Here is a 24,084-nt window from a genome sequence, read left to right as displayed (position 1 = left end):
TGGTGTGTTCAGGGTGATGAGCTGTGTTGCTTTTACGCCAAACATAACGTTTTGCATTGTTGCCAAAAAGTTCAATTTTGGTTTCATCTGACCAGAGCACCTTCTTCCACATGTTTGGTGTGTCTCCCAGGTGGCTTGTGGCAAACTTTAAACAACACTTTTTATGGATATCTTTAAGAAATGGCTTTCTTCTTGCCACTCTTCCATAAAGGCCAGATTTGTGCAATATACGACTGATTGTTGTCCTATGGACAGAGTCTCCCACCTCAGCTGTAGATCTCTGCAGTTCATCCAGAGTGATCATGGGCCTCTTGGCTGCATCTCTGATCAGTCTTCTCCTTGTATGAGCTGAAAGTTTAGAGGGACGGCCAGGTCTTGGTAGATTTGCAGTGGTCTGATACTCCTTCCATTTCAATATTATCGCTTGGACAGTGCTCCTTGGGATGTTTAAAGCTTGGGAAATCTTTTTGTATCCAAATCCGGCTTTAAACTTCTTCACAACAGTATCTCGGACCTGCCTGGTGTGTTCCTTGTTCTTCATGATGCTCTCTGCGCTTTTGACGGACCTCTGAGACTATCACAGTGCAGGTGCATTTATACGGAGACTTGATTACACACAGGTGGATTGTATTTATCATCATTAGTCATTTAGGTCAACATTGGATCATTCAGAGATCCTCACTGAACTTCTGGAGAGAGTTATCTGCACTGAAAGTAAAGGGGCTGAATAATTTTGCACGCCCAATTTTTCAGTTTTTGATTTGTTAAAAAAGTTTGAAATATCCAATAAATGTCGTTCCACTTCATGATTGTGTCCCACTTGTTGTTGATTCTTCACAAAAAAATACAGTTTTCTATCTTTATGTTTGAAGCCTGAAATGTGACAAAAGGTCGCAAAGTTCAAGGGGGCCGAATACTTTCGCAAGGCACTGTATGTCATCTAGTGCAGATGGTGTGAATAGAAGTAGTACTGGAATGTGCCTCTGGGGTGCCCTTGGGCCAAAAGAGGCCACTCCAAATGGACAGAAATACTGTCCTGAATTCAGCTCACTGGACACAGGGGTACACCTCCCCATACCAATGAGCAAAATAATACAGGTTTCATGAGATAAGACAAGTCTTAATATTATATAATTTAAGTACACTTACATTCAAACCAAAATGTCATGTATACAATTAGCAACTAATCGTCCTTTGTCCCTTTTGATTTACTATCTACATTTTGCTGGCATGAAGGCTGCAGAGCTGTTGCACTTGTTTTTTGGTGCAGTACGCCCTCTACAGGATATTAAATTAAATGGCAGAACTATCCTACAACCCTTAACCATCATTATCATCCTTTTGTCAAATAAGTTTGACAAAGACACATTGACGTTTTTTTTTTTATTTTTTGCTCAAATGTATTTATTACTGTAATCAAACAGATATAGATGTGTGAAACAATGATGCCATCTCCAAGAATACTTTTGAGTGCATATAAAATACCATTGGACAGTGCAAAACACAATCCGCTTTGATCAGCTCAGTTTTTTTGGACTGTAAGGCACTACCCACCTTCAACTTACCATATGCACCTCTTGGAAGCTTAGTCCATGTAAGTTACAGGTAACTGCCAAAATAATGGAAACACTTGCATAAATGAGGGATACAAAGTATATTGAAAGCAGGTGCTTCCACACAGGTGTGGTTCCTGAGTTAGTGACCCTACGCCCTATTAAAAGGCACTTCATGATGGCGTTTCCTTTATTTTGGCAGTTAACTTCACTGGTGTTTCAAAACATGGAATGCCCAGATATGTTAATTGCAAAACGATCAAGATCAACAGTTAAAAATCTACAGAACGGGATGTTGGGTGTTCATACGGTACAATAATAATACTAATAATATTATATTTAATTTACAAAACCATCTGATAAAACTGAAGGGGAAAAAAAGGCATCAGCTCAAGGCTCAGCATGGTTACAGGCTTTATCCCATTGACATCTCTTCTTACATGTTAGTGAATCTATGCTGGAGCTGTACTAGGGGAGGAAAGGGGGGGGGGGTACAGGTTGGTGTGATGTGGGTCATGCTCATTAGGGCACATGACAGAATACATTTTAAAATGTTTTACAACGGAAAATGTAAATGAGCGTGTTTCGGTCCATTTTTTCCCGATTGATACCTAATGGGCATGACTCTGGTTAGGCGCTCTGTCTGTGGGTCTCTGGGGGAGGATCTCCTCACAGCTTAGCCTTAGCCTGGAAGAAGCTCATGATGGCCTGCATGCACTCATCTGAGAGCCAGCGCTCCACCAGGCGCTCCACCTCCTGGTCGTTGACAGTGTGGAGACGTTCCTTCTCTGTCCCACGGATCAGTTGCTTGGACAGGGCTAGGGACTGGGCAGCCAGGGAACAGCCATGGGAAGAAAGTAGAGGTCAAATAGATAGGATTAGAAAAACTTTATAGTGTTCATACAAAATGCGGAAATGTGTCTTTGGTTTCATGCGGATCCGTAGGTAACCCATTCCGCCTGACAGAGCTGGTGTAATGGAGAATTGTTTTAAGATGGTCATACTATGGACGATTTAGCTATTGAATTAAGGACTCCTTTAGGTACAATATATATATATATATATATATATATATATATATATATATATGAACAAATAATTTGATATAATATTGAATTTAGCCTTTACTACAGCCCAGAGAAATGCATTGAATAACACATTCATATATGGCAAAAACCATAAGAAACAAGCTCTTGAAGTGTCTGTCTAGGAGATTTGTTTTAATTATTATTAAAAAAAAATGTGCCTTTATTTAACTAGGCAAGTCAGTTAAGAACAAATTCTTATTTTCAATGACGGCCTAGAAACAGTGGCCTGTTCAAGGACAGAACGACAGATTTGTACCTTGTCAGCTCGGGGGTTTGAACTTGCAACCTTCCGGTTACTAGTCCAACGCACTAGGCTACCCTGCCGCCCCACCAGAGATATAGGAACACTCCAGAAATATACTGTGCATTCAAAAGTGTTCAGACCCCTTGACTTTTCCACATTTTGTTACATTAGTCTTAATCTAAAATTGATTAAATAGGAGGTTTCCCCTGGGACAAACATGTCAGGTAGCCTTAAACAAGCTTCCCACAATAAGTTGGGTGAATTTTGGCCCATTCCTCCTGACAGGGCAAGAGTAACTGAGTCAGGTTTGTAGGCCTTCTTGCTTGCACACGCTTTTTCAGTTCGACCCACAAATTTTTCTATAGGATTGAGGTCAGGGCTTTGTGATGGCCACTCCAATACCTGGACTTAGTTGTCCTTAAGCCATTTTGCACCAACTTTGGAAGTATGCTTGGGGTCATTGTCCATTTGGAAGACCCATTTGTGATCAAGCTTTAACTTCCTAACTGATGTTTTGAGATGTTGCTTCAATATATCCAAAAAATATTCCTCCTCATGATGCCATCTATTTTGTGAAGTGCACCAGTCCCTCCTGCAGCAAATCACCTGCACAACATGATGCTGCCACCTCCGTGCTTCACGGTTGGGATGGTGTTCTTCGGCTTGCAAGCTCCACCTTTTTACTGCAAACATAATGATGGTCATTATGGCCAAACAGTTCCATTTTTGTTTCATCAGACCAGAGGACATTTCTCAAAAAAGTACGATCTTTGTCCCCATGTGCAGTTGCAAACCGTAGTCTGGCTTTTTTATGGCTGTTTTGGAGCAGTGGCATCTTCCTTGCTGAGTGGCCTTTCAGGTTATGTCGATATAGGACTATTTTACAGTTATACTGTGGATATAGATACTTTTGTACAGGTTTCCTTCAGTATCGTCACACGGTCCTTTACTGTTGATCTGGAATTGATTTGCACTTTTCACACCAAATTACGTTCATCTCTAGGAGACAGAACGCATCTCCTTCCTGAGCAGTATAATGGCTGTGTGGTCCCACAGTGTTTATACTTGCGTACTATTGTTTGTACAGATGAACGTGGTACCTTCAGGTGTTTGGAAATTGCTCCCAAGGATGAACCAGACTTGTGGAGGTCTACAATTTTTTTCTGAGGTCTTGGCTGATTTCTTTGGATTTCGAGCAAAGAGGCACTGAATTTGAAGGTAGGCCTTGAAATACATCCACAGGTATAGGTAGGGAAAAATACAATCTTTTTTCATTTGTTCATTTTCGCATGCAACGAAGGCATCAAACCTGCAAATTTATGAATGATTTGTATACATTTACATTGTGTATTGGTTATGCCTCACCCAGTAGTAACAATAATAAGGGAACGATACCCCCTAAACAGCACAAAGCAGAATCAAAGGCTTACTATGAGATTAAATATATTTTGGCATGCATGACAAACAATTTTAGGCTCAGCTCTTCTACCGATCTGAAGCAAAACAATCTTCAAGCATTATACAATGGCCCAGTTGTCTGTAACTCATTGCCAATTGTGCAAATATTGTAGCCTTGCCATCATTGCCATGCAGACTTAATGACGCATTCCTGTAAAATTTTCTCTGCTTATGTTAGCGATTATGTAATATTGGGGTCTAGATATACTGCCATATCATATACTGGTGACAGTTTTGAATATTCAACTGCGCTGTCCATCAGATCAGCTTGGGACTTGTTGAAAAATGTGTCAATGAACTTCAATTTGCACGATTTGGCACCCTCTGGTCCACTGAAGCGCAACTACGGCCAATAATAACATCATTCAAAATTCCTGGAACATTCAAAAGGAATTTCTGTAAAATACAACCAGCTTTCATCAATTTTGATACGTTCCAGGAATATATTCCACAAAATGCACAAACGTCTGACTTTCAATATTTACTGGGGCTTTGACTCACATTTCTGGGCAGCTTGGCATAGGCCTTGAGTCTGGTGGCCACCTCAGTCTGGAAGCTGCTGTCAGGGAAGACCTCGGTCACCAGGCCCTGGGCACAAGCTTGGACGGCACTCAGCTTCTTGTTGAACAGCAGCATCTCACTGGCCTAGTCACAGAGCATGGCAATGTCTATTAGTGTAATTTCATTCAATTCCAATTGCAAATGAAATACATTCAACTAAAATACAGAAGTATAAAAAAAATAGTTGATCCATATCTGAAACTTTGCCTTTTTTGCATCAATCATGCATTGATGTTAGAAAAAGGGAAACTGAGAAGAACTGTCTGAGAATACCCCTCTATGAAGTGCAACATTTGCAGCAAAAGAACAAGGTTGTGCATCCATACCTTTGCATTGCCCATTATTTTAGGGAAGGTGTAAGAGGAGCAGCCTTCTGGGCTCTGTCCCAGCTGGCTGAAGGGGGTGTGGAATGTAGCCTGTTTGGAGGGGGAAGAAGCATACGTTAGGCAGGAACACCCCCACCCTCTTACTGCAGAGTATAGTGAAGCATGGAAGTGGAGAATGGCAATGTGGACGTAGTGGTAAGGGCGTAGTGGTCACAACAATCGTGACCAAGCTTGGCAGGTATATTAGTGCTGGTGGGCAGGAACAAAAGCTTGGGGACCCAGTATCTCTCCAGGAGTGTAGTTGGAAACCAGGTTTGGGTTCAATTCCAGGTAAATCAGGAAGTACACTGAAATTCCAATTATCTTCAATGCTTTTCAATGAGGAACATTTGGAATTGGGTTTACCTTCTGAATTGACTGGAATTGAAGTTGACCCCAACCCTGATATAAACCAATGCTAATATCGTATTATCATCAACTAACAGACATGTATAGAGATTGACCGATCGGCATGGCCGAATAGTTAGGGCCGATTTCAAGTTCTCATAACAATTGGTAATCGGCCTTTTTGGACGCCGATTATGGCCTATTACATTGCAATCCACGAGGAGACTGCGTGGCAGGCTGACCACCTGTTACGCGAGTGCAGCATCAAAAGGACCTTGTGGCTGCAAGGAAGTCGCTAGCTAGCATTAAACTTATCTTATTAAAAAAAAACAATCAATCTTCACATAATGTCACGCCCTGGTCTTAGTATTTTGTGTTTTCTTTATTAATTTGGTCAGGCCAGGGTGTGACATGGGTTTTGTATGTGGTGTGTTTTGTCTTGGGGTTTTTGTTAGGTATTAGGTTTGTGGCTTAGTAGGGGTATCTAGTATAGTCTATGGCTGTCTGGAGTGGTCCTCAATCAGAGTATAGGCTGTTAGGTTTTCGTGTTACGTTTCTTGTTTTTGTATTGTTCATTGTTTCATCTTTATTAAAGATGTAAAGTATAAAAAATTACCATGCTGCATTTTGGTCCGCCTCTCCTTCACCACAGGAAAACCCTTACAGAATCACCCACTACAACAGGACCAAGCGGCGTGGTGACAGGCAGCGGCAGCAGGAGCTACGAAGTCTGGAGTATACGACTTGGGAGGAAATAGACAGGTGGGCGGTCGACCCAGGGAGAGTGCCGGAGCCCGCCTGGGATTCGCTGGAGCAGTGCGAAGAGGGGTATAGGAGAATGGAGTTGGAGAGACAAGCACGGCGGCGCGGACGTAAGCCCGAGAGTCAGCCCCAAAAATGTATTGGGGGGGGCTCAGGGAGAGTGTGGCAGAGTCAGGAGTCAGACCTGAGCCAACTCCCCCTGTTTATCGTGAGGAGCCAAGGAGGAGCCCAGAACCAGAGCCGTGTTGAAGGTGAGCGAAGCAGAGACTGAAGGAGTTAATGGGGAAATTGGAGGAGAGAGTTATGAGGGAGTTGCTGTGTTGGTGCTTTAGGTACGGAATTCGCCCAACGGAGCGTGTCGGGGATTTGATGGCACCTGGGTCAGCGCTCCATACTCGTCCTGAGGTGCGTGTTAGTCGGCTGGTGAAGATTGTGCCAACCTCACGCACCAGGCCTCCTGTGCACCTCCCTAGCCTTGCACGTCCTGTGCCAGCCCTGCTCTCAAGCTCTCCAGTACGCCTTCACGGTCCAGTCCATCCTGTACCACCTCCACACACCAGTCCTCCGGTGGAAGCTCCCCGCACCAGGCTTCCTGTGCGTGTTCTCGGCCCAGTACCACCAGTGCCAGCACCACGCATCAGGCCTGTCACGCCCTGGTCTTAGCATTTTGTGTTTTCTTTATTAATTTGGTCAGGCCAGGGTGTGACATGGGTTTTGTATGTGGTGTGTTTTGTCTTGGGGTTTTTGTTAGGTATTGGGTTTGTGGCTTAGTAGGGGTATCTAGTATAGTCTATGGCTGTCTGGAGTGGTTCTCAATCAGAGGCAGGTGTTTATCGTTGTCCCTGATTGGGAACCATATTTAGGCATCCATATTCTTTGAGTGTTTCGTGGGTGATTGTTCCTGTCTGTGTTTGTTTTGGCTCGTTGCGAACTGTTGAAAGGCCATTTATTTCTAACAAAGACTGTAATTAAGTCGCCAGAATTGTACATAATTGACATAACATTGAAGGTTGTGCAATGTAACAGTAATATCTAAACTTAGGGTTGCCACCCGTTCAATAAAATACGGAACGGTTCCGTATTTCACTGAAAGAATAAACGTTTTGTTTTCGAAATGATAGTTTCCGGATTTGACCACATTAATGACCAAAGGCTCGTATTTCTGTGTGTTTATTATATTATAATTAAAATATGATTTGATATTTGATAGAGCAGTCTGACTGAGCGATGGTAGGCAGCAGCAGGCTCGCAAGGATTCATTCAAACAGCAGCTCTTAGCAATGTTTATGACTTCAAGCCTATCAACTCCCGAGATTAGGCTGCCAATACTATAGTGCCTATAAGAACATCCAATAGTCAAAGTTATATGAAATACAAATGGTAGAGAAATAGTAATATTCTATAGTAACTACAACCTAAAAACTTCTTAACTGGGAATATTGAAGACTCATGTTAAAAAGGAACCACCAGCGTTCATTTGTTCTCTCATGTTCTGAGCAAGGAACTTAAATGTTAGTTTTTTTTACATGGCACATATTGCACTTTTACTTCTCCAACACTGTTTTTGCATTACATAAACCAAATTGAACATGTTTCATTATTTATTTGAGACTACATTTATTTATGTATTAAGTTAAAATAAGTGTCCATTGTTCATTCAGTATTGTTCATTACAAATACATATAAAAATCGGTATCAGCTTTTTTGGTACTCCAATAATCGGTATCGGCGTTGAAAAATCCTAATCGGTCAACCTCTCATAGAGATACAATATAAATGTGTTCTTAGCCAGCAATGAGTGGACATGACAAACCACCTTACCCTCTCTGTGGCATAGACAATCTCGAACAGCCCCAGTAGAGTGACAGACACGCCCACAGCCGGACCATTGACCACTGCAACCAGGGGCTTAGGGAAGTCGATGAACGCTTTGACAAACTCCCTACACACACACACACACACTGATTTGTCAACAGATGATATCAACAGCATTAGGAAAAAGGTTCCTTCAAGGTAAACTTTTGCCTGCTCCTCTTGGGTAAAGACGTTACCTTAGCAACTCGCCTGCATCCTTTGCCATCTGCTCGATTCCACCCTCTGGGATTTTGGTGAAGTTTGTCAGGTCATTGCCACTGCAGTAGAAGTCTCCACTACCTTGAGGGGGTCAATTAGGGAGAGCCACTTAGAGCAATTGAGAAGACTGGAGCAGTGCAAGTTACTGTATCACGGCAAAGCCTTGGAGGTCGAAAGAAAGAAAAGCCGAAACACAGTAAATCTTGCTCCCACATGCTTTTTTTCCATGCACCATAATATACTGTGTGGTGGCTTTTCTTTATTCCTAGCGTTTCATTTCTGGGCCAGCAAAAGAGTGCATATTCATATCACTGATAGTCTCTCCATAACGCATTCATGACTTCCATTGGAGAAATTGGTTGGTTTGGCTCTTACCTGTGATTACAGTAATGACAGAGTCATCTTTGCCAGCTTGCTCCAAAGCCTTGATGACCTCGTTGTACATCTGGATATCAAGAGGGAAACCATTTTAAATAACAGAATTGAAGAGCTGGATGATTACTGGATGTTTGTAATTGCTCTTCTCATAGACAGTAAGCAAATCGTTCACTATGACAAGGCATTTCATTGATGAAACACAAAAATCATACCACAACGTCGGTAACACTTAGCCTTAGGATACTCTATGGTTTCACAATGTTGTGTAGTACTTACTACTGTGAAACCCATCTACAAAATATGTCTACCATTTAGACTGCCGCTGATGTTGGGCGGTGGGAAATAGACTATGACACGAATGCTTAATAAATGTATTCATTTGAAATACCTCCACAGTGATGGCGTTTTTCTTCTGTGGCCTGTTGAGGCGGATAGTGGTGATGTTGTCCTCCGTGGAGACCAGCAGCGTATCAAAGGTAGCAGCGCTCCCAGTGGGCTGTGCGGCTACCGCAGGCCCCTCGGCAGCCAGCAGAGAATCGATCAGGTCCACATACTGCTGTCTGGCATCCTCCTGAGAGGAAGGGAAAAAGGAGATGTACAGTGTATTAATTCCTGTCTGTCAATTTCATTGTGTGAAGACAATGGCACATCTCCACATCGTGATGACAACTGAGTTTTTAGTGTTCTTTTATTGGCTTTGGGTGACATTCAGTAAGAATGGCTGATTCTAATATGGTTTTGTTTTTTAACTACTATCATTTTTGTCTGTGTTTGAAATTGCTCGCAAGTCATGTGTTTGTCTGTTGTTTTTAATAAACTAGGGAAGAATAGTCTTAAAATGGACAACTGGGTATCTTAATAAAAGATGTATGAGTGGTGTTATGTACACGGAGTTCCACAGGGATGCTGACCCATGTTGACTCCAATGCTTTCCACAGTTGTGTCAAGTTGGCTGGATGTCCTTTGGGTGGTGGACCATTCTTGATACACACAGGAAACTGTTGAGGGTGAAAAACCCAGCAGAGTTGCAGTTCTTGACATAAACCGATGCGCCTGGCACCTACTACCATACCCGGTTCAAAGACAAATCTTTTCTCTTGCCTAGTCTGAAAAGGCACACATTCATAATCCATCTCAATTGTTTCAAGGCTTAAAAATCCTTCTTTAACCGGTCTCCTCCCTTTCATCCACACTGATTGAAGTGGATTTAATAAGTGACATCAATAAGGGGTCATAGATTTCACCTGGATTCACCTGGTCAGTCTATGTAATAAAAATAATGTTTTGTATACTCCGTGTATATGCAATGTTGGAATGTAGATTACCTGAGATACAGAACCCAGAGACTTCCAGGCGTCCCATTTGGCCTTGCCGACAAAGTCGAGCATCCCTGGCTTTGGGGTGTTACAGGGTCCCTGAGTAGCCTAGTAAGACACCAAAAGAGAGAAGAGGAGATACTGAAATGAGATACAGCCGGTGTCTCTAGTACACTTTAAGGCCTTACTGTACTTGTCCTGTTTCCTTCATGAACTCTGACAGGTGAACAATCTAGGTCATTTTCACTAGATATCAGATGGAAGCAAACAGATTGAAACAGGGGGTGATACCTTGGATAGCTTTCTAATCATTAAAACATACACAGCAAATTATCCAGTGTTAAATCAAAATTGAAAGTGTGGGGCCATATACACACTATAATCCGTGTTAAATTAACACACTGCTTAGTGTCAGACCTTATTCAATTATTTCCCAGAGTGCCTTGCCTTTCAAATTAATTCTAGTTACCACCAATGACTATTTGTTAGTGAGTGACAGAAGCATGGTTATTGCGTTCACAAAATTTTCGGTCCTATGGACTTCAAGTCAAATCAAATGTTATTTGTCACATGCGCCGAATACAACAGGTGGTAGCTTATTTACAAGCCCTTAACCAACAATGCAGTTAAGAAAAAATATGGGTTAAGAAAATATTTACTAAATTTTAACAATAACAAGGCTATGTACATTATACAGGGGGTACCGGTACCGAGTCAATGTGCGTGGGTCCAGGTTAGTCAAGCTAACTGAAGTAATATGTACAGTATCAGTCAATAGTTTAGACGCCTACTCATTCCAGGGTTTTTCTTTATTTTTACTATTTTCTACATTGTAGAATAATACTGAAGACATCAAAACTATTAAATAACACATGGAATCATGTATTAACCAACAACAACAAAAAAGTTCAAAATATATTTTATATTCTTCAAAATAGCCACCCTTTGCCTTAAATGACAGCTTTGTACACTCTTGGCATTCTCTCAACAAGCTCCTTGAGGTGAAATCACCTGGAAGTCACCTGGAATGCATTTGAATGAACAGGTGTGCCTTGTTAAGTTAATTTGTGGAATTTATTTCCTTCTTAATGAGTTTGTACCAATCACTTGTGACAAGGTAGGGGCGGTAAAAGACCAATTCCATATTATGGCAAGAACAGCTCAAATATGCAAAGAGAAACAGCAGTCCATCATGACTTTAACCTCTACGGGATCAGTGCCGTGATCAGTGCCAATTCCAAACGATGCCAGAGACCCAGAATTCCACATGTGTTGTGCGTGCAGGGTAGACTAAATTAGAAGGGTTGCAGCCAAGGGATGGGGAGGCGCAAACAAGTATAGAAAAGGCTACAAAAGAGCTCAATTAGAGCAACTGTAAATAACTAGGTAAGATACTCAAGTGAGAAAGTGGTGTGATGAACCTCCTCTCTTTCCTTCCTCAAATAACTCAGCAGAACAGTCCTCATTTCGGCAACGGCCTTAGTTTTGCGACAAAACCACCACTGACACAACCGCGGCTGAGATACCAGGGGAGACAGAAGAACTAATTGCTAATGCCTAGCCGAGGTGGAGAGCACATATCCCTGTACCAATTGCTGATTGCCTCAGAGGTGAAACCACTCCCCCTCCAATACAGCCATTGATTACCAAAACAAGTCACAAATTGCCCTGCCCATTTATCCTGGTTGATGTGTAAACAACAATCTGCATATTATGAACAATCAGCAGTTCACACACTAAGTAAGCAACTAGGAAGACAGGTAGAACTTAAAGTAGATGGCCCTAGCTAGCAAAAAAAAAGTACTAAACCACAACAGATAAAGACAAAAAATTATACTTATCACTCCTGGAGATGTCAGGAGTGCTCTAGCTATAGAATGTACAATTCACTCGAAAGGCATGGCACTCTAGGAAATATTCAAATAAGGTTTTACACTAAGCAGTGTGTTAATTTAACACTGGTTCCAGTATCTATATGGTCCCCCTCTTTCAGTGTTGATTTAACACTGGAGAATTTTCTGTGTACAGTACAATGAAAACTTGTATTTTTGCTGAAACAGCATCAAACATGCAAGCACCCGACCCCACACACACAGACAGCCTAAGAGCCGCACAGAGTCCGTTGAAGTAAGTTGAGTCACCCGAGATGATGCCAGCAACCCTCAAGATTTTTTTTGTTAGCCCTGGGATTCGAAATCGTCAACCCTTCAGTTACTGGCCCACCGCTATAAGCCCAAAGCTTCCTTCAGTAATATGCTACTCAATACAACTGTGACACAGCAAAATAAAAAAGGAGCACCCCTTCTATCTATCATACTCTTGATCAATGTTCCCTCTAAGCTACGCAGAAGAAATATCAGCCAGTGCAGAGAAGCACAAAATTGAACTTCAAGAGTTTTCCCCTTTAGTTAACATTGTCAACATTTCGCTCTACTGTGGAAACGGTGCTCGAATCAATGCAATATTAACCACTTTCAATGTAGCATACAAAAACAAAATGAACTATGCAAGACTTAATATGCAAAACTACCTGTGCAAGAGATTTGCTTGTAGGCATAGCGCATCAGAGTAAGATTCTATTGCATTGACAGGCATGACTCACGCCAGTCGTCGACACAGACCGGTGCGCCATAAGCAATCAGAGCTGCAGTAGGCCTATATGCAAATAGACATTGCCATATATGGATCTGTGCCATTCACTTTGAACTGGACTGTGTTTACAGCATGAGTGGTCACAAGTAGATGCGCTTGTTTTCAGATCAAAGCGAGAGCTACATGTAGCCAGCCACCTGTGCACATTTGTTCATATTCTTTGCTAGTTAGTGAGTAATTATCCCAGTTATAGCTAACTTCTAGTTAACAAAGAGGGAGTGGTTGTTTCATATAAGAGCACAAAATGTGTGCATTTCTAGCCATCTGAAGAGCTAGTCAGTTAAAGAGCTTTTTAAAATTTCTTAAAAAGGGCCCGTGTTGTATTTTAAGACGGTCTTGAATAAGTTAAGTAGCCTATAGGCAGAGGGTAGCATTATTTGTTTGATTCTCTGTAATAAGGGTATTGGAATAATAATGCATTTTATTTTGTAAAGTGGTTTCTTGCATCAAACGACAACATTTTCAGTCACCTTGTCTGAAGGACATGTGGATAAACAGGTTAATGTCACTCCCTGCATGTTATTTTCTCATGGAATGTAGGCCTACATTGAACACCACACATTTGCTGCTGCTGAATGATAGAATAGCTTTTTCCATGTTAAAATATTATGGGATGCATTTTATCCACTGTTTTTGATGGTAGGCCTACGTTATCAAATAGCCACAGTAGCCAACTTGACCATTTAAAACTGTAACTTATAGCGGGTACAGCCTCAGGGTTCACAGTAAAAGCACACTAGAAGTTGCACCGAATTTTCACAACTAAAGTTTGTGCTCAGCAGACCTGAAATTTGCTCATTACTGAAAAAGATTAGAGGGAACATTGCTCAATGTTCAGAAACATGACAGCCAAGTAGCTAAGACTAAAGCACAATGACCTCTAACCTGTTTGAAGAGAGCATAGATTTTCAGCTTGGCCTCATTGCCAGGATCTTCCTTCAGCGTTCCCATCTGACTCTTGGCATGATTGAATTGCTCCACCGTCGCCCCCATCATAGAACCAGTCATGTGCAGCTTCAGAGTGGGAATGTGCGTGACTTGGACTGCCCTGAAGAGATGATTTCAGGTCAAATTAGTGACATAAGTGGTACGGTTTCAAAAACAATTACTGACTGCCACAAAGACTAAATAATATTATAAGCCAAATTGTTTCAATTAAATAGCCAAGCACAAATGAACTGAACTTGGCTGACGGCATTAAACTAGATCCAAACACCTACAGTGGCCTTTCTAAATAATTTGTGGTATTATATATGAGCAGGATCAGGAACAGGACGAAAGATAATGTACTGGGAGTTACAGTACAGTTTGTGATACAATGTAGTGACAGCATTGGATGGGCCATCAAGAATGAGTTGTGACCTTTCCTCTGGTTTTTATTCATGGTAGCTAGTTAGACCTTAGAGTGGGTCTTTGGATAGACACGGAACCTAGCTCCGTCTGGATGTGGGGCCAAGGGCATAGCTAGCTGTTGAACGGCTAACTGAGTAACTAGCCTTTCAACAACCAGCTATGCCCTTTGCCCCACATCCTAGCAACAGGTCATCGTGTAAGTGTTTTTCGTGGTAGCTGATACGTTGGAATGTTAGGTCATGAACATCCTGTTTTTATATTGTCATTTGCTGCTGTAACTGAAGTCGACTGTGGTATTTTGTACGTAAAAACGGCAGAATTGCAGAATAACTGCAGTTATTCTGCACTCTGACTGCAATCTTATTTTCGTCAGGGATACGGAAGCACACTAGAACAGCTGAGCGATAGCTAACTTGAGCTAACCTAGCAAGCTAAACTTAATTTCAAGCAAGACAGACAGCCCTAGCTCGTTCAGAACATGACACCCTTTAAATACAGGCAGAGTTTTAACAGACTCTCGTGCCAACCAGCCAAAACTGCATGGTGAAGATACAATAATAACTATTCGCAATGACGATTAGGCTACTGTTATAACGGTAGCTAAACTAACTAGCTCCCGTCATACAGGACAGCTAAACTAAAAATCTACTTAAATTAGCCGGGCTAATTTACTGTTACTATGTCTATGGTTTGACCTCAAATCCGTGCAACATAGGCTACATTGCAAGTGATGGGATTCTTTATAGCTAATCTTACCTGACAAATCGCCACGGAGAAATTTTCCGTAAAGCCACAGCCATGACAGTTTGGTAATTTCAGTCCAAAATACAATAACTTGGATGTTCAAGACAATCCAGCGAAATGAATTAGCTGTTTACAATATTGAACCCTCCCCTTGACCTTCGTTGTCCTTCACCATTGGCTAAGGCATTTGCACCACCCTTTCCATGAAGGGTGCGTTCCAGGCTGTTGTCGTGTTGCTCAGGTGATGACCGTGGGGACTGGGGAGCCTTGCGCAAATCGTTCCCCACGGAGTTATATACAGTACCAGTCAAAAGTTTGGACACAACTACTCATTCAAGGGTTTTTCTTTATTTGTACTATTTTATACATTTTAGAATAATAGTGATGTCATCAAAACAATGAAATAACACATATGGAATCAGTAGTACCCAAAAAAACATTAAACAAATTCTTCAAAGTAGCCACCCTTCGCCTTGATGACAGCGTTGCAGATTCTTGGCATTCTCTCAACCAGCTTCACCTGGAATGCTTTTCCAACAGTCTTGAAGGAGTTCCCACATATACTGAGATCTTGTTGGCTGCTTGTCCTTCCCTCTGCGGTCCAACTCACCCAAACCATCTCAATTGGGTTGAGGTTGGGTGATTGTGGAGGCCAGGTCACCTGATGCAGCACTCCCATCACTCTCCTTCTTGGTCAAATAGCCCTTACACAGCCTGGAGGTGTGTGGTTCATTGTCTTGTTGAAAAACAAATGATAGTCCCACTAAGCGCAAACCATATGGGATGTCGTATCGCTGCAGAATGCTGTGGTAAACATTCTGGTTAAGAGTTCCTTGAATTCTAAATAAATCCCTGACAGTGTTAACAGCAATGCAACCCCACATCATCACACATCCTACTCCATGCTTCATGTTGGGAACCACACATGCAGACTTATCAGACCAAAGGACAAATTTCCACCAGCCTAATGTCCATTGCTCATATTTCTTGGCCCAACCAAGTCTCTTCTTATTATTGGTGTCCTTTAGTAGTGGTTTCTTTGCAGCAGTTCGACCATGAAGGCTTGATTCACGCAGTCTACCCTGAACAGTTGTTACTTGAACTCTGTGAAGCATTTATTTGGGCAGCAATTTTTACAAGGCTAATATAGCCTTTTGCCCATGTCCCACCATACTTCGCATTGGCTCCCCCTCCGGTCCAGCTCAGGCGTTCGGCATCGACGGCCTTCTGGCTGCTGCCGAACCTACTGCTGGCAAACGCCCTTGACTCATCAACTCTGGACGTGTCTCGTCATCATTACACACACCTGGTTCCAATCCCCACTCTATCACTGTGTACATACTCCCTCTGCCATTTGTCTTTGTCGGTAATTGTAAATGTTATTTGTTTTCCTGAGAGGAATATCACCTACTATTGACTGAGTACTTTATATTTGTCACTTTGGGTTCGCCCTGTGCCCTTTTGTTTATGAAGATATAAACTCAGCAATAATAGAAATGTCCTCTCACTGTCAACTGCGTACATTTTCAGAAAACTTAACATGTTTAAATATTGGCATGAACATACAAGATTTAACAACTGAGACATAAACTGGACAAGTTCCACAGACATGTGACTAACAGAAATGGAAAAATGTGTCCCTGAACAAAGGGGGTGGTCAAAATCAAAAATAACAGTCAGTATCTGGTATGGCCACTAGCTGCATTAAGTACTGCAGTGCATCTCCTCCTCATGGACTGCACCAGATTTGCCAGTTCTTGCTGTCAAATGTTACCCCACTCTTCCACCAAGGTACCTGCAAGTTCCCAGACATTTCTGGGGGGAATGGCCCTAGCCCTCACCCTCCGATCCAACAGGTCCCAGACGTGCTCAATGGGATTGCGATCCAGGCTCTTCGCTGGCAATGGCAGAACACTGACATTCCTGTCTAGCAGGAAATCACGCACAGAATGAGCAGTATGGCTGGTGGCATTGTCATGCTGGAGGGTCATGTAGGATGAGCCTACAGGAAGGGTACCACATGAGGGAGGAGGATGTCTTCCCTGTAACGCACAGCATTGAGATTGCCTGCATTGACAACAAGCTCAGTCCGATGATGCTGTGACACACCGCCCCAGACCATGACGAACTCTCCACCTCCAAATCAATCCCGCTCCGGAGTACAGGCCTCAGTGTAACGCTCATTCCTTTGACGATAAACACGAATCCGACCATCACCCCTGGTGAAACAAAACCGTGACTCGTCAGTGAAGAGCACTTTTTGCCAATGCTGTCTGGTCCAGCGACGATGGGTGTGTGCTCATAGGCGACGTTGTTGCTGGTGATGTCTGGTGAGGACCTGCCTTACAACAGGTCTACAAGCCCTCAGTCCAGACTCTCTCAGCCTAATGCGGACAGTCTGAGCACTGATGGAGGGATTGTTGGTTCCTGGTGTAACTTGGGCAGTTGTTGTTGCCATCCTGTACCTGTCCCGCAGGTGTGATGTTCGGATGTACCGATTCTGTGCATGTGTTGTTACATGTGGTCTGCAACTGCGAGGACGATCAGCTGTCCATCCTGTCTCCCTGTAGCGCTGTCTTAGGCGTCTCACAGTACGGACATTGCAATTCATTGCCCTGGCCACATCTGCAGTCCTCATGCCTCATTGCAGCATACCTAAGGCACGTTCACGCAGATGAGCAGGGACCCTGGGCATCTTTCTTTTGGTGTTTTTCGAGTCAGTGGAAAGGCCTCTAAGTTTTCATAACTGTGACCTTAATTGCCTACCGTCTGTAAGCTGTTAGTGTCTTAACGACCATTCCATGTTCATTAATTGCTATGGTTTATTGAATACGTGTTTAAACCCTTTACATTGAAAATCTGTGAAGTTATTTGGATTTTTAGGAATTATATTTGAAAGATAGGGTCCTGAAAAAGGGACGATTCTTTTTTTGCAGGGTTTATTTTGAGCCAACAGCATTTGGGTTTCATCTCACTTTGTTCTATGGTGCTTAAATAAATTCAGTAGTTCTAAACCTGCGACTGCCTCCTGCCTACTCCTCTCTAAATCAGTGACAGAATGACCGACCCAAGAAAACAGGATGCAGCAGGACATCCCGCCATCTCCGGTGAAGGATCAAAGGTCCACCACCACGACTCGTGCCTGGAGTGCCTCGGGACTGCCATGGATGAGGTGTTCCGGGCCTTACACTTACTGCAGGCTACACCACCACCTTCCCAGTTCCCCACAGTCGTTCCAGCCACCCCATCACCATCTACATCACCCGGTCCACTCAGCAACATCCACCTGCCCCTCCCGGAGCAGTTTGACGAACCCTAGCACATTGTAGGGGTTTCTCCTGCAGTATGACCTCCACCTGGCCTGTCATGCCAGGGTAGCCTCCGAGACGGGCAAGGTGGCCTTGGTGATCTCGGTGCTGACAGGCCGGGCTCTGGAGTGGGCGCACGCCATCTGGGAGAGGAATGGACCAGAAGTGCAGTCCTATGAGCGCTTCACCCAACTCTTCCGTGGCGTCTTCGACCACCCTACAGAGGGCCGAGAGGGAGGTGAGCATCTCCTGCGTCTACGCCAGGGGTCCAGGACAGCGTCGGAGTACTCTCTGTATTTCTGGAAGGTGGCTGCGTCAACTGGCTGGAATGACCAGGCCCTGTTGACGGTTTTCTGCAGCGGGCTACAGGCTGACATCCAGACCGAGCTGGCCTGTCGCGATGAGAACCTCATGCTGGACCAGCTATTCGCCATGGCCGTCAGCCTGGAAATCTCCTGCCTGCCCGTCATCCCAGGAATTCGGGTCTCTCCCAGGAACCTCCGCGATACTGAGCCCATGGAGGTAGGCACGACGCACCTTCCCCCTGAGGAACTTAAACGCCGCTGTCAACAGGGTCTCTGCTCCTACTGTGGGGAGTCGGACCACCCCACACCTGTCCCAGGAGGAAAACCAAGCGAGGAAGCGAAAGGCAGAGGAGCGCTCCTGCACCTTCCCAGGTAGGCGTGGACGTGCCTTGCTCCTCTCTGTCCACCCAGCCCGTCCTCCTCCCTATCACCTTCCCTGACTATCCTGGCCACCCACTGAGTCCTGACCTAGTGCACTCAGGTGCTGCAGGCAACTTCCTAGACTGGTCAGTGGCCTTATCATTACGCATTCCTCTAGTCCCTTTACAACCCCCTATCCCAGTCCTTGCCCTAGACAACCGTCCCCTAGGAACAGGACTGGTGCGCCAGACCACAATTCTCATTTCCCTCAGTTACTCAAAACAACCATGAATGCATCAATTTCCTCATCTTAGACTCTCCTGCACACCCTGTAGTTGTAGGTTTCCCCTGGCTACAGTTGCATATTCCCAGCATATTGTGGACAGAGAGGAGATTGTTGGGTTGAACGCAGGAGTATGAAGGGAGGCGTCTCTCGGTGTCAATCTGTGCCACCTCCATGGAAAGTCCGGAACAGGCCACCCACATACCTATCCTGGAGGAGTACCGGGACCTACAGGCGGCCTTTTCAAAGACTCGTGCCATGTGCCTGCCCCCACATCGCCCATGGGACTGCACCATCAACCTACTGTCTGGTTCTACCCTCCCGCGGGGGCACATCTACCCTCTCTTGCATGCAGAGACCGAAGCCATGGAGACCTACATCAAGGAGGCGCTGGCCCAAGGATTCATCTGTCCGTCCACCTCTCTGGCCACCTCCAGCTTCTTTTTTGTGAAGGAGGGAGGTCTTTGCCCCTGTATCGATTACCAGACTCGGAATAAGGCTACTGTTAAATTCAGTTATCCCCTGCCTCTCATACCCACTGTGATCAAACAAATGCACGGTGCTAAGTACTTTACTAAATTGGATTTACGCAGTCCCTACAACCTGGTGCGCATCAGAGAGGGGGCTGAATGGAATATCGCCTTCAGCACCGGGCACTACGAATACAGGGTAATGCCCTACGGCCTGACAAATGCACCCTCGGTTTTTCAATCATTCATTAATGAGGTGTTGAGAGACATGTTGGGTCACTATGTAGTGGTGTGCACAGACAACATCTTGGTGTACTCCACTACACACAAGCAACATGTCTCTCATGTCAGGTCCGTTTCGAGAGGCTGATAGGGAATCAACTGTACGCCAAGGCAGAGAAGTGCCTTTTCTTTCAGCAGGCTGTCTCCTTCCTGGGCTATTGGATATCCACTGCTGGTGTTGGAGAGCAGGGTCAATGTAGTACGGTCGTGGCCTATTTCATCCAACATCAAGGCGGTGCAGGGCTTCCTTGATTTTTGCCAACTATTTCTGTCATTTCATTAGGGGTTTCAGCACAGTGGTGGCTCCTCTCACCTCCCTCCTGAAGGAAGGTCCTCAACAGCTGCGCTGGACTGGGAAGGCCAACAAAGCATACTGTGCACTCAAGGAACGTTTTACTAACGCACCTGTTCTGGCTCGCCCTGACCCGTCTCTGCCCTTCATCGTGGAGATGGACGCCTCTGGGGTTGGAGTAGGGGCTGTTCTCTCCCAACGCACTGGATAGCTGCCTAAACTCCATCCATGGGCCTTCTACTTATGGAAGCTGTCTCCCACAGAGCGGAATTACGACTTGGGGGTTTGTGAGTTGTGGACCGTCAAGAAGGCTCTGAAAGCATGGGGACACTGGCTGGAGGGTGCTAAACACCAATTCATTGTCTGGACGGACCACAGGAACTTGGAGGGGGCACCCCTTGGAGGGGCACACCACCATTCTTGTCATTGTGGACTGGTTTAACAAAGCCTGTCGTTTGATTCCACTGCCTGGTCTCCCTACGGCCCTGTAGACCGTGGAGGTTCTCTTCTCTCACGTCCTCCGGCACTACGGGATCCTGGAGGATATTGTGTCTGACCGTGGTCCTCAGTTCACCTCCCGTGTCTGGAAGACCTTTTATTGAACGACTGGGAGTCGCTGTCAGCCTCACCTCCAAGTACCGTCCCCAATCAAATGGGCAGGTGGAAAGGGTAAATCAGGAACTGCGGAGGTACCTTTGTAGTTACTGTCAGAACCGGCCTGGGGAGTGGGCTACATCTCTGCCTTGGGCAGAATACCCACAAAACTTCCTTCATCACTCCTTCACTAACCTCACACCCTTTCATTCATCATGTTCTTCGCAATCAGCTGGCACTGGCACCCTGGCACCGGAGTCAGATCGAGACTCCTGCTGTGGACAGTTGGTTCCAGCACGCCCAGGAGGAATGGAACACCGTGCACACCCATCTCCAGTGCGTTGTCCTCCGACAGAAGGCGCAGGACGATTGTCACCGCAGTGTGGCCCCGGTATTTCACAGGGTTTGGCTTTGTTTGAAGGACCTGACCCTCCGCCTGCACTGCCAAAAGCTGAGTCCACGGTTTGTGGGGCCGTTCAAAGTCCTGAGAGTCAATGAGGTGATGTACAGATTATAGCTCCCCGTCAATTACCGAATCTCACCCTCATTTCATGTATATCTCACCCTCATTTCATGTATATCTCCTCAGGCCGGTGGCAGCTGGTCCCTTGGCTAGTGCTGGACCCCACAACGCACCTCCCCCTCCCTTGGATGTCAAGGGGGCGTCTTTTAGACTCACTGCGTCGTGGGGGGCTTCTCCAGTACCTGGTCGACTGGGAGGCGTGCGGTCCCGAAGAGCTGTGCTGGGTTCCGGCGCGGGACATCCTGGATCGTTCTCTCATTCGGGACTTCTACAGGCATCGACCCATACCGCATTGCCGGGGCGGTCCCCAAGGTTGGCGGCTCCCCGCTGCTGGAGCATCGCCTCAGGGGGGGTACTGTCCCACCAGCCTTCGCTTTTGTTCCCCCTCCGGTCCAGCTCAGGCGTTCGCCGTTGCCGACCTTCTAGCTACTGGAAAACGCCCTTCACTCACCTACCCCGGAATTGTCTCATTATTACACACACCTGGTTCCAATCCCCACTCTCACTGTGTATATACTCCCTCTGCCATTTGTCTTTGTCGGTCATTGTAAATGTTACTTGTTTTCCTGGGAGGAATCAAATCAAATCAAATCAAATGTATTTATATAGCCCTTCGTACATCAGCTGATATCTCAAAGTGCTGTACAGAAACCCAGCCTAAAACCCCAAACAGCAAGCAATGCAGGTGTAGAAGCACGGTGGCTAGGAAAAACTCCCTAGAAAGGACAAAACCTAGGAAGAAACCTAGAGAGGAACCAGGCTATGTGGGGTGGCCAGTCCTCTTCTGGCTGTGCCGGGTGGAGATTATAACAGAACATGGCCAAGAACATGGTCGAATAATAATAAGGCAGAACAGTTGAAACTGGAGCAGCAGCACGGTCAGGTGGACTGGGGACAGCAAGGAGTCATCATGTCAGGTAGTCCTGGGGCATGGTCCTAGGGCTCAGGTCAGTTGAAACTGGAGCAGCAGTACGGCCAGGTGGACTGGGGACAGCAAGGAGTCATCATGTCAGGTAGTCCTGGGGCATGGTCCTAGGGCTCAGGTCCTCCGAGAGAGAGAAAGAAAGAAAGAGAGAAGGAGAGAATTAGAGAACGCACACTTAGATTCACACAGGACACCGAATAGGACAGGAGAAGTACTCCAGATATAACAAACTGACCCTAGCCCCCCCGACACATAAACTACTGCAGCATAAATCTCTTCTACTATTTCCTGAGTACTTTATATTTTGCACTTTGGGTTCGCCCTGTGCCTTTTTGTTTATGTATATATATTTTGAGCACAACAGCGTTTGGGTTTCATCCCTCGTTGTTCTGTAGTGCTTAAAGAAATAAATTAGTTCTAAACCTGCAACTGCCTACACATCTCTACACCAGTGACACTATGTGAGTCAATAGCAAAATGATAGATAATATAAGCTACATTATTGCATGCTAAGTATTTCTGATCAGTGATAGATGAGCAAATAAATGAACTACACCACCACTTATTTGCCCAGCCAGATACATTAACCAAATATACAGATGGATAATCAGTTAAACAAAATCACATTGACTTATCAGACAAGCCAGAGGCTTTTGGTTGGAAGTAGGACAGGCAGTAAATTAGTTAATAGACCAATAAGAAAGAGTTCTAAACCTCTCTGCCAATAACAGCTAGTTTTTCCCTTTTGCCTTCCCCACGCAGACCCTGCCAGACAGTCCTAGCAATGTTCCTGCTTGAGAAATTGATATTTGCTAAGACGTTTACCATTTTAATTAAACAATCACAGTAAGGCCAATTGTTACCTAGACATTTTTAAATATTGAGATAAACATCCGTTCTGCCAGCCACATTCTGTTAAAGGTCCCCAAAGCACACACATCCCTGGGTCATTCCTCTTTTCAGTTCGCTTCAGCTAACGACTGGAACGAGCTGCAACAAACACTCAAACTGGACAGTTTTATCTCTTCATTCAAAGACTCAATCATGGATACTCTTACTGACAGTTGTGGCTGCTTTGCTTGATGTATTGTTGTCTTTACCTTCTTGCCCTTTGTGTTGTTGTCTGTGCCCAATAATGTTTGTACCATGTTTTGTGCTGCTTCCATGTTGTTGACATGTTGTGTTGCTACCATGCTGTGTTGTCCTGTGTTGCTATGTTGTCATCTTAGGTATATCTTGATGTAGTGTTGTGTTGTCTCTCTTTTTGTGATGTGTGTTTTGTCCTATATTTTTAATCCCAGCTCCCTTCCCCGAAGGAGGCCATTTGCCTTTTGGTAGGCCGTCATTGTAAATAAGAATGTGTTCTTAACTGAGTTGCCTAGTTAAATAAAGGTTAAATAAATAAAAATGACAGTGCCATGTTGAAAGTCACTGAGCTCTACAGTAAAAGCCATTCTACTGCCAGTGTTTGGCTAGGGAGATTGCATGGCTGTGTGCTCCATGTTATACACTTGTCAGCAACTGGTGTGGCTGAAATAGCCGAATCCACTAATTTGAAGAGGTGTCCACATACTTTTGTGTATATCAAGTGTAGTTTCAGCCACTTGCGAATTTAACTAAAATAGGCCTGCAAACGATATTGGTGTGTCTGAGCCCTTACAGGCGCTACATGGTCAATCTGCTGTCTGCATTGGCTGTGCAGCATTTACAGTGTTACTGCCTCTGCAGAGCAGTACAGAGCCTTTGTCAAGGAAGTGAGTTTTTGTTTATACAGGACCTCCCGCCCCCACCTAAAGTGAACAAATCATGTCAATGAGGAGCCCTCTGCAATGTTACAACATTTGAGA

The 24,084-nt window shown here is 44.6% G+C and overlaps 1 protein-coding gene across 1 annotated transcript; it reads right to left on the bottom strand.

Moving 5' to 3' along the window:
- Positions 1-1,374: 1,374 nt before the first annotated feature.
- Positions 1,375-15,068, bottom strand: LOC110490007 (enoyl-CoA delta isomerase 2). Its single transcript, XM_021563083.2, has 10 exons — positions 14,908-15,068; positions 13,684-13,846; positions 10,156-10,254; positions 9,219-9,401; positions 8,828-8,897; positions 8,431-8,533; positions 8,201-8,321; positions 5,231-5,320; positions 4,845-4,988; positions 1,375-2,378 (listed from the first exon to the last, which is right to left on the bottom strand). The coding sequence occupies exons 1-10, from the start codon at positions 14,949-14,951 to the stop codon at positions 2,223-2,225; spliced, it is 1,173 nt and encodes a 390-aa protein (XP_021418758.1). The 5' UTR covers positions 14,952-15,068; the 3' UTR covers positions 1,375-2,222.
- Between the last annotated feature and the right edge of the window lie 9,016 nt (positions 15,069-24,084).

Source organism: Oncorhynchus mykiss, chromosome 15 (assembly GCF_013265735.2).
Source record: "Oncorhynchus mykiss isolate Arlee chromosome 15, USDA_OmykA_1.1, whole genome shotgun sequence".
NCBI classification, from domain to species: domain Eukaryota; kingdom Metazoa; phylum Chordata; class Actinopteri; order Salmoniformes; family Salmonidae; genus Oncorhynchus; species Oncorhynchus mykiss.
This window is presented reverse-complemented; position numbering and strand designations above follow the sequence as displayed.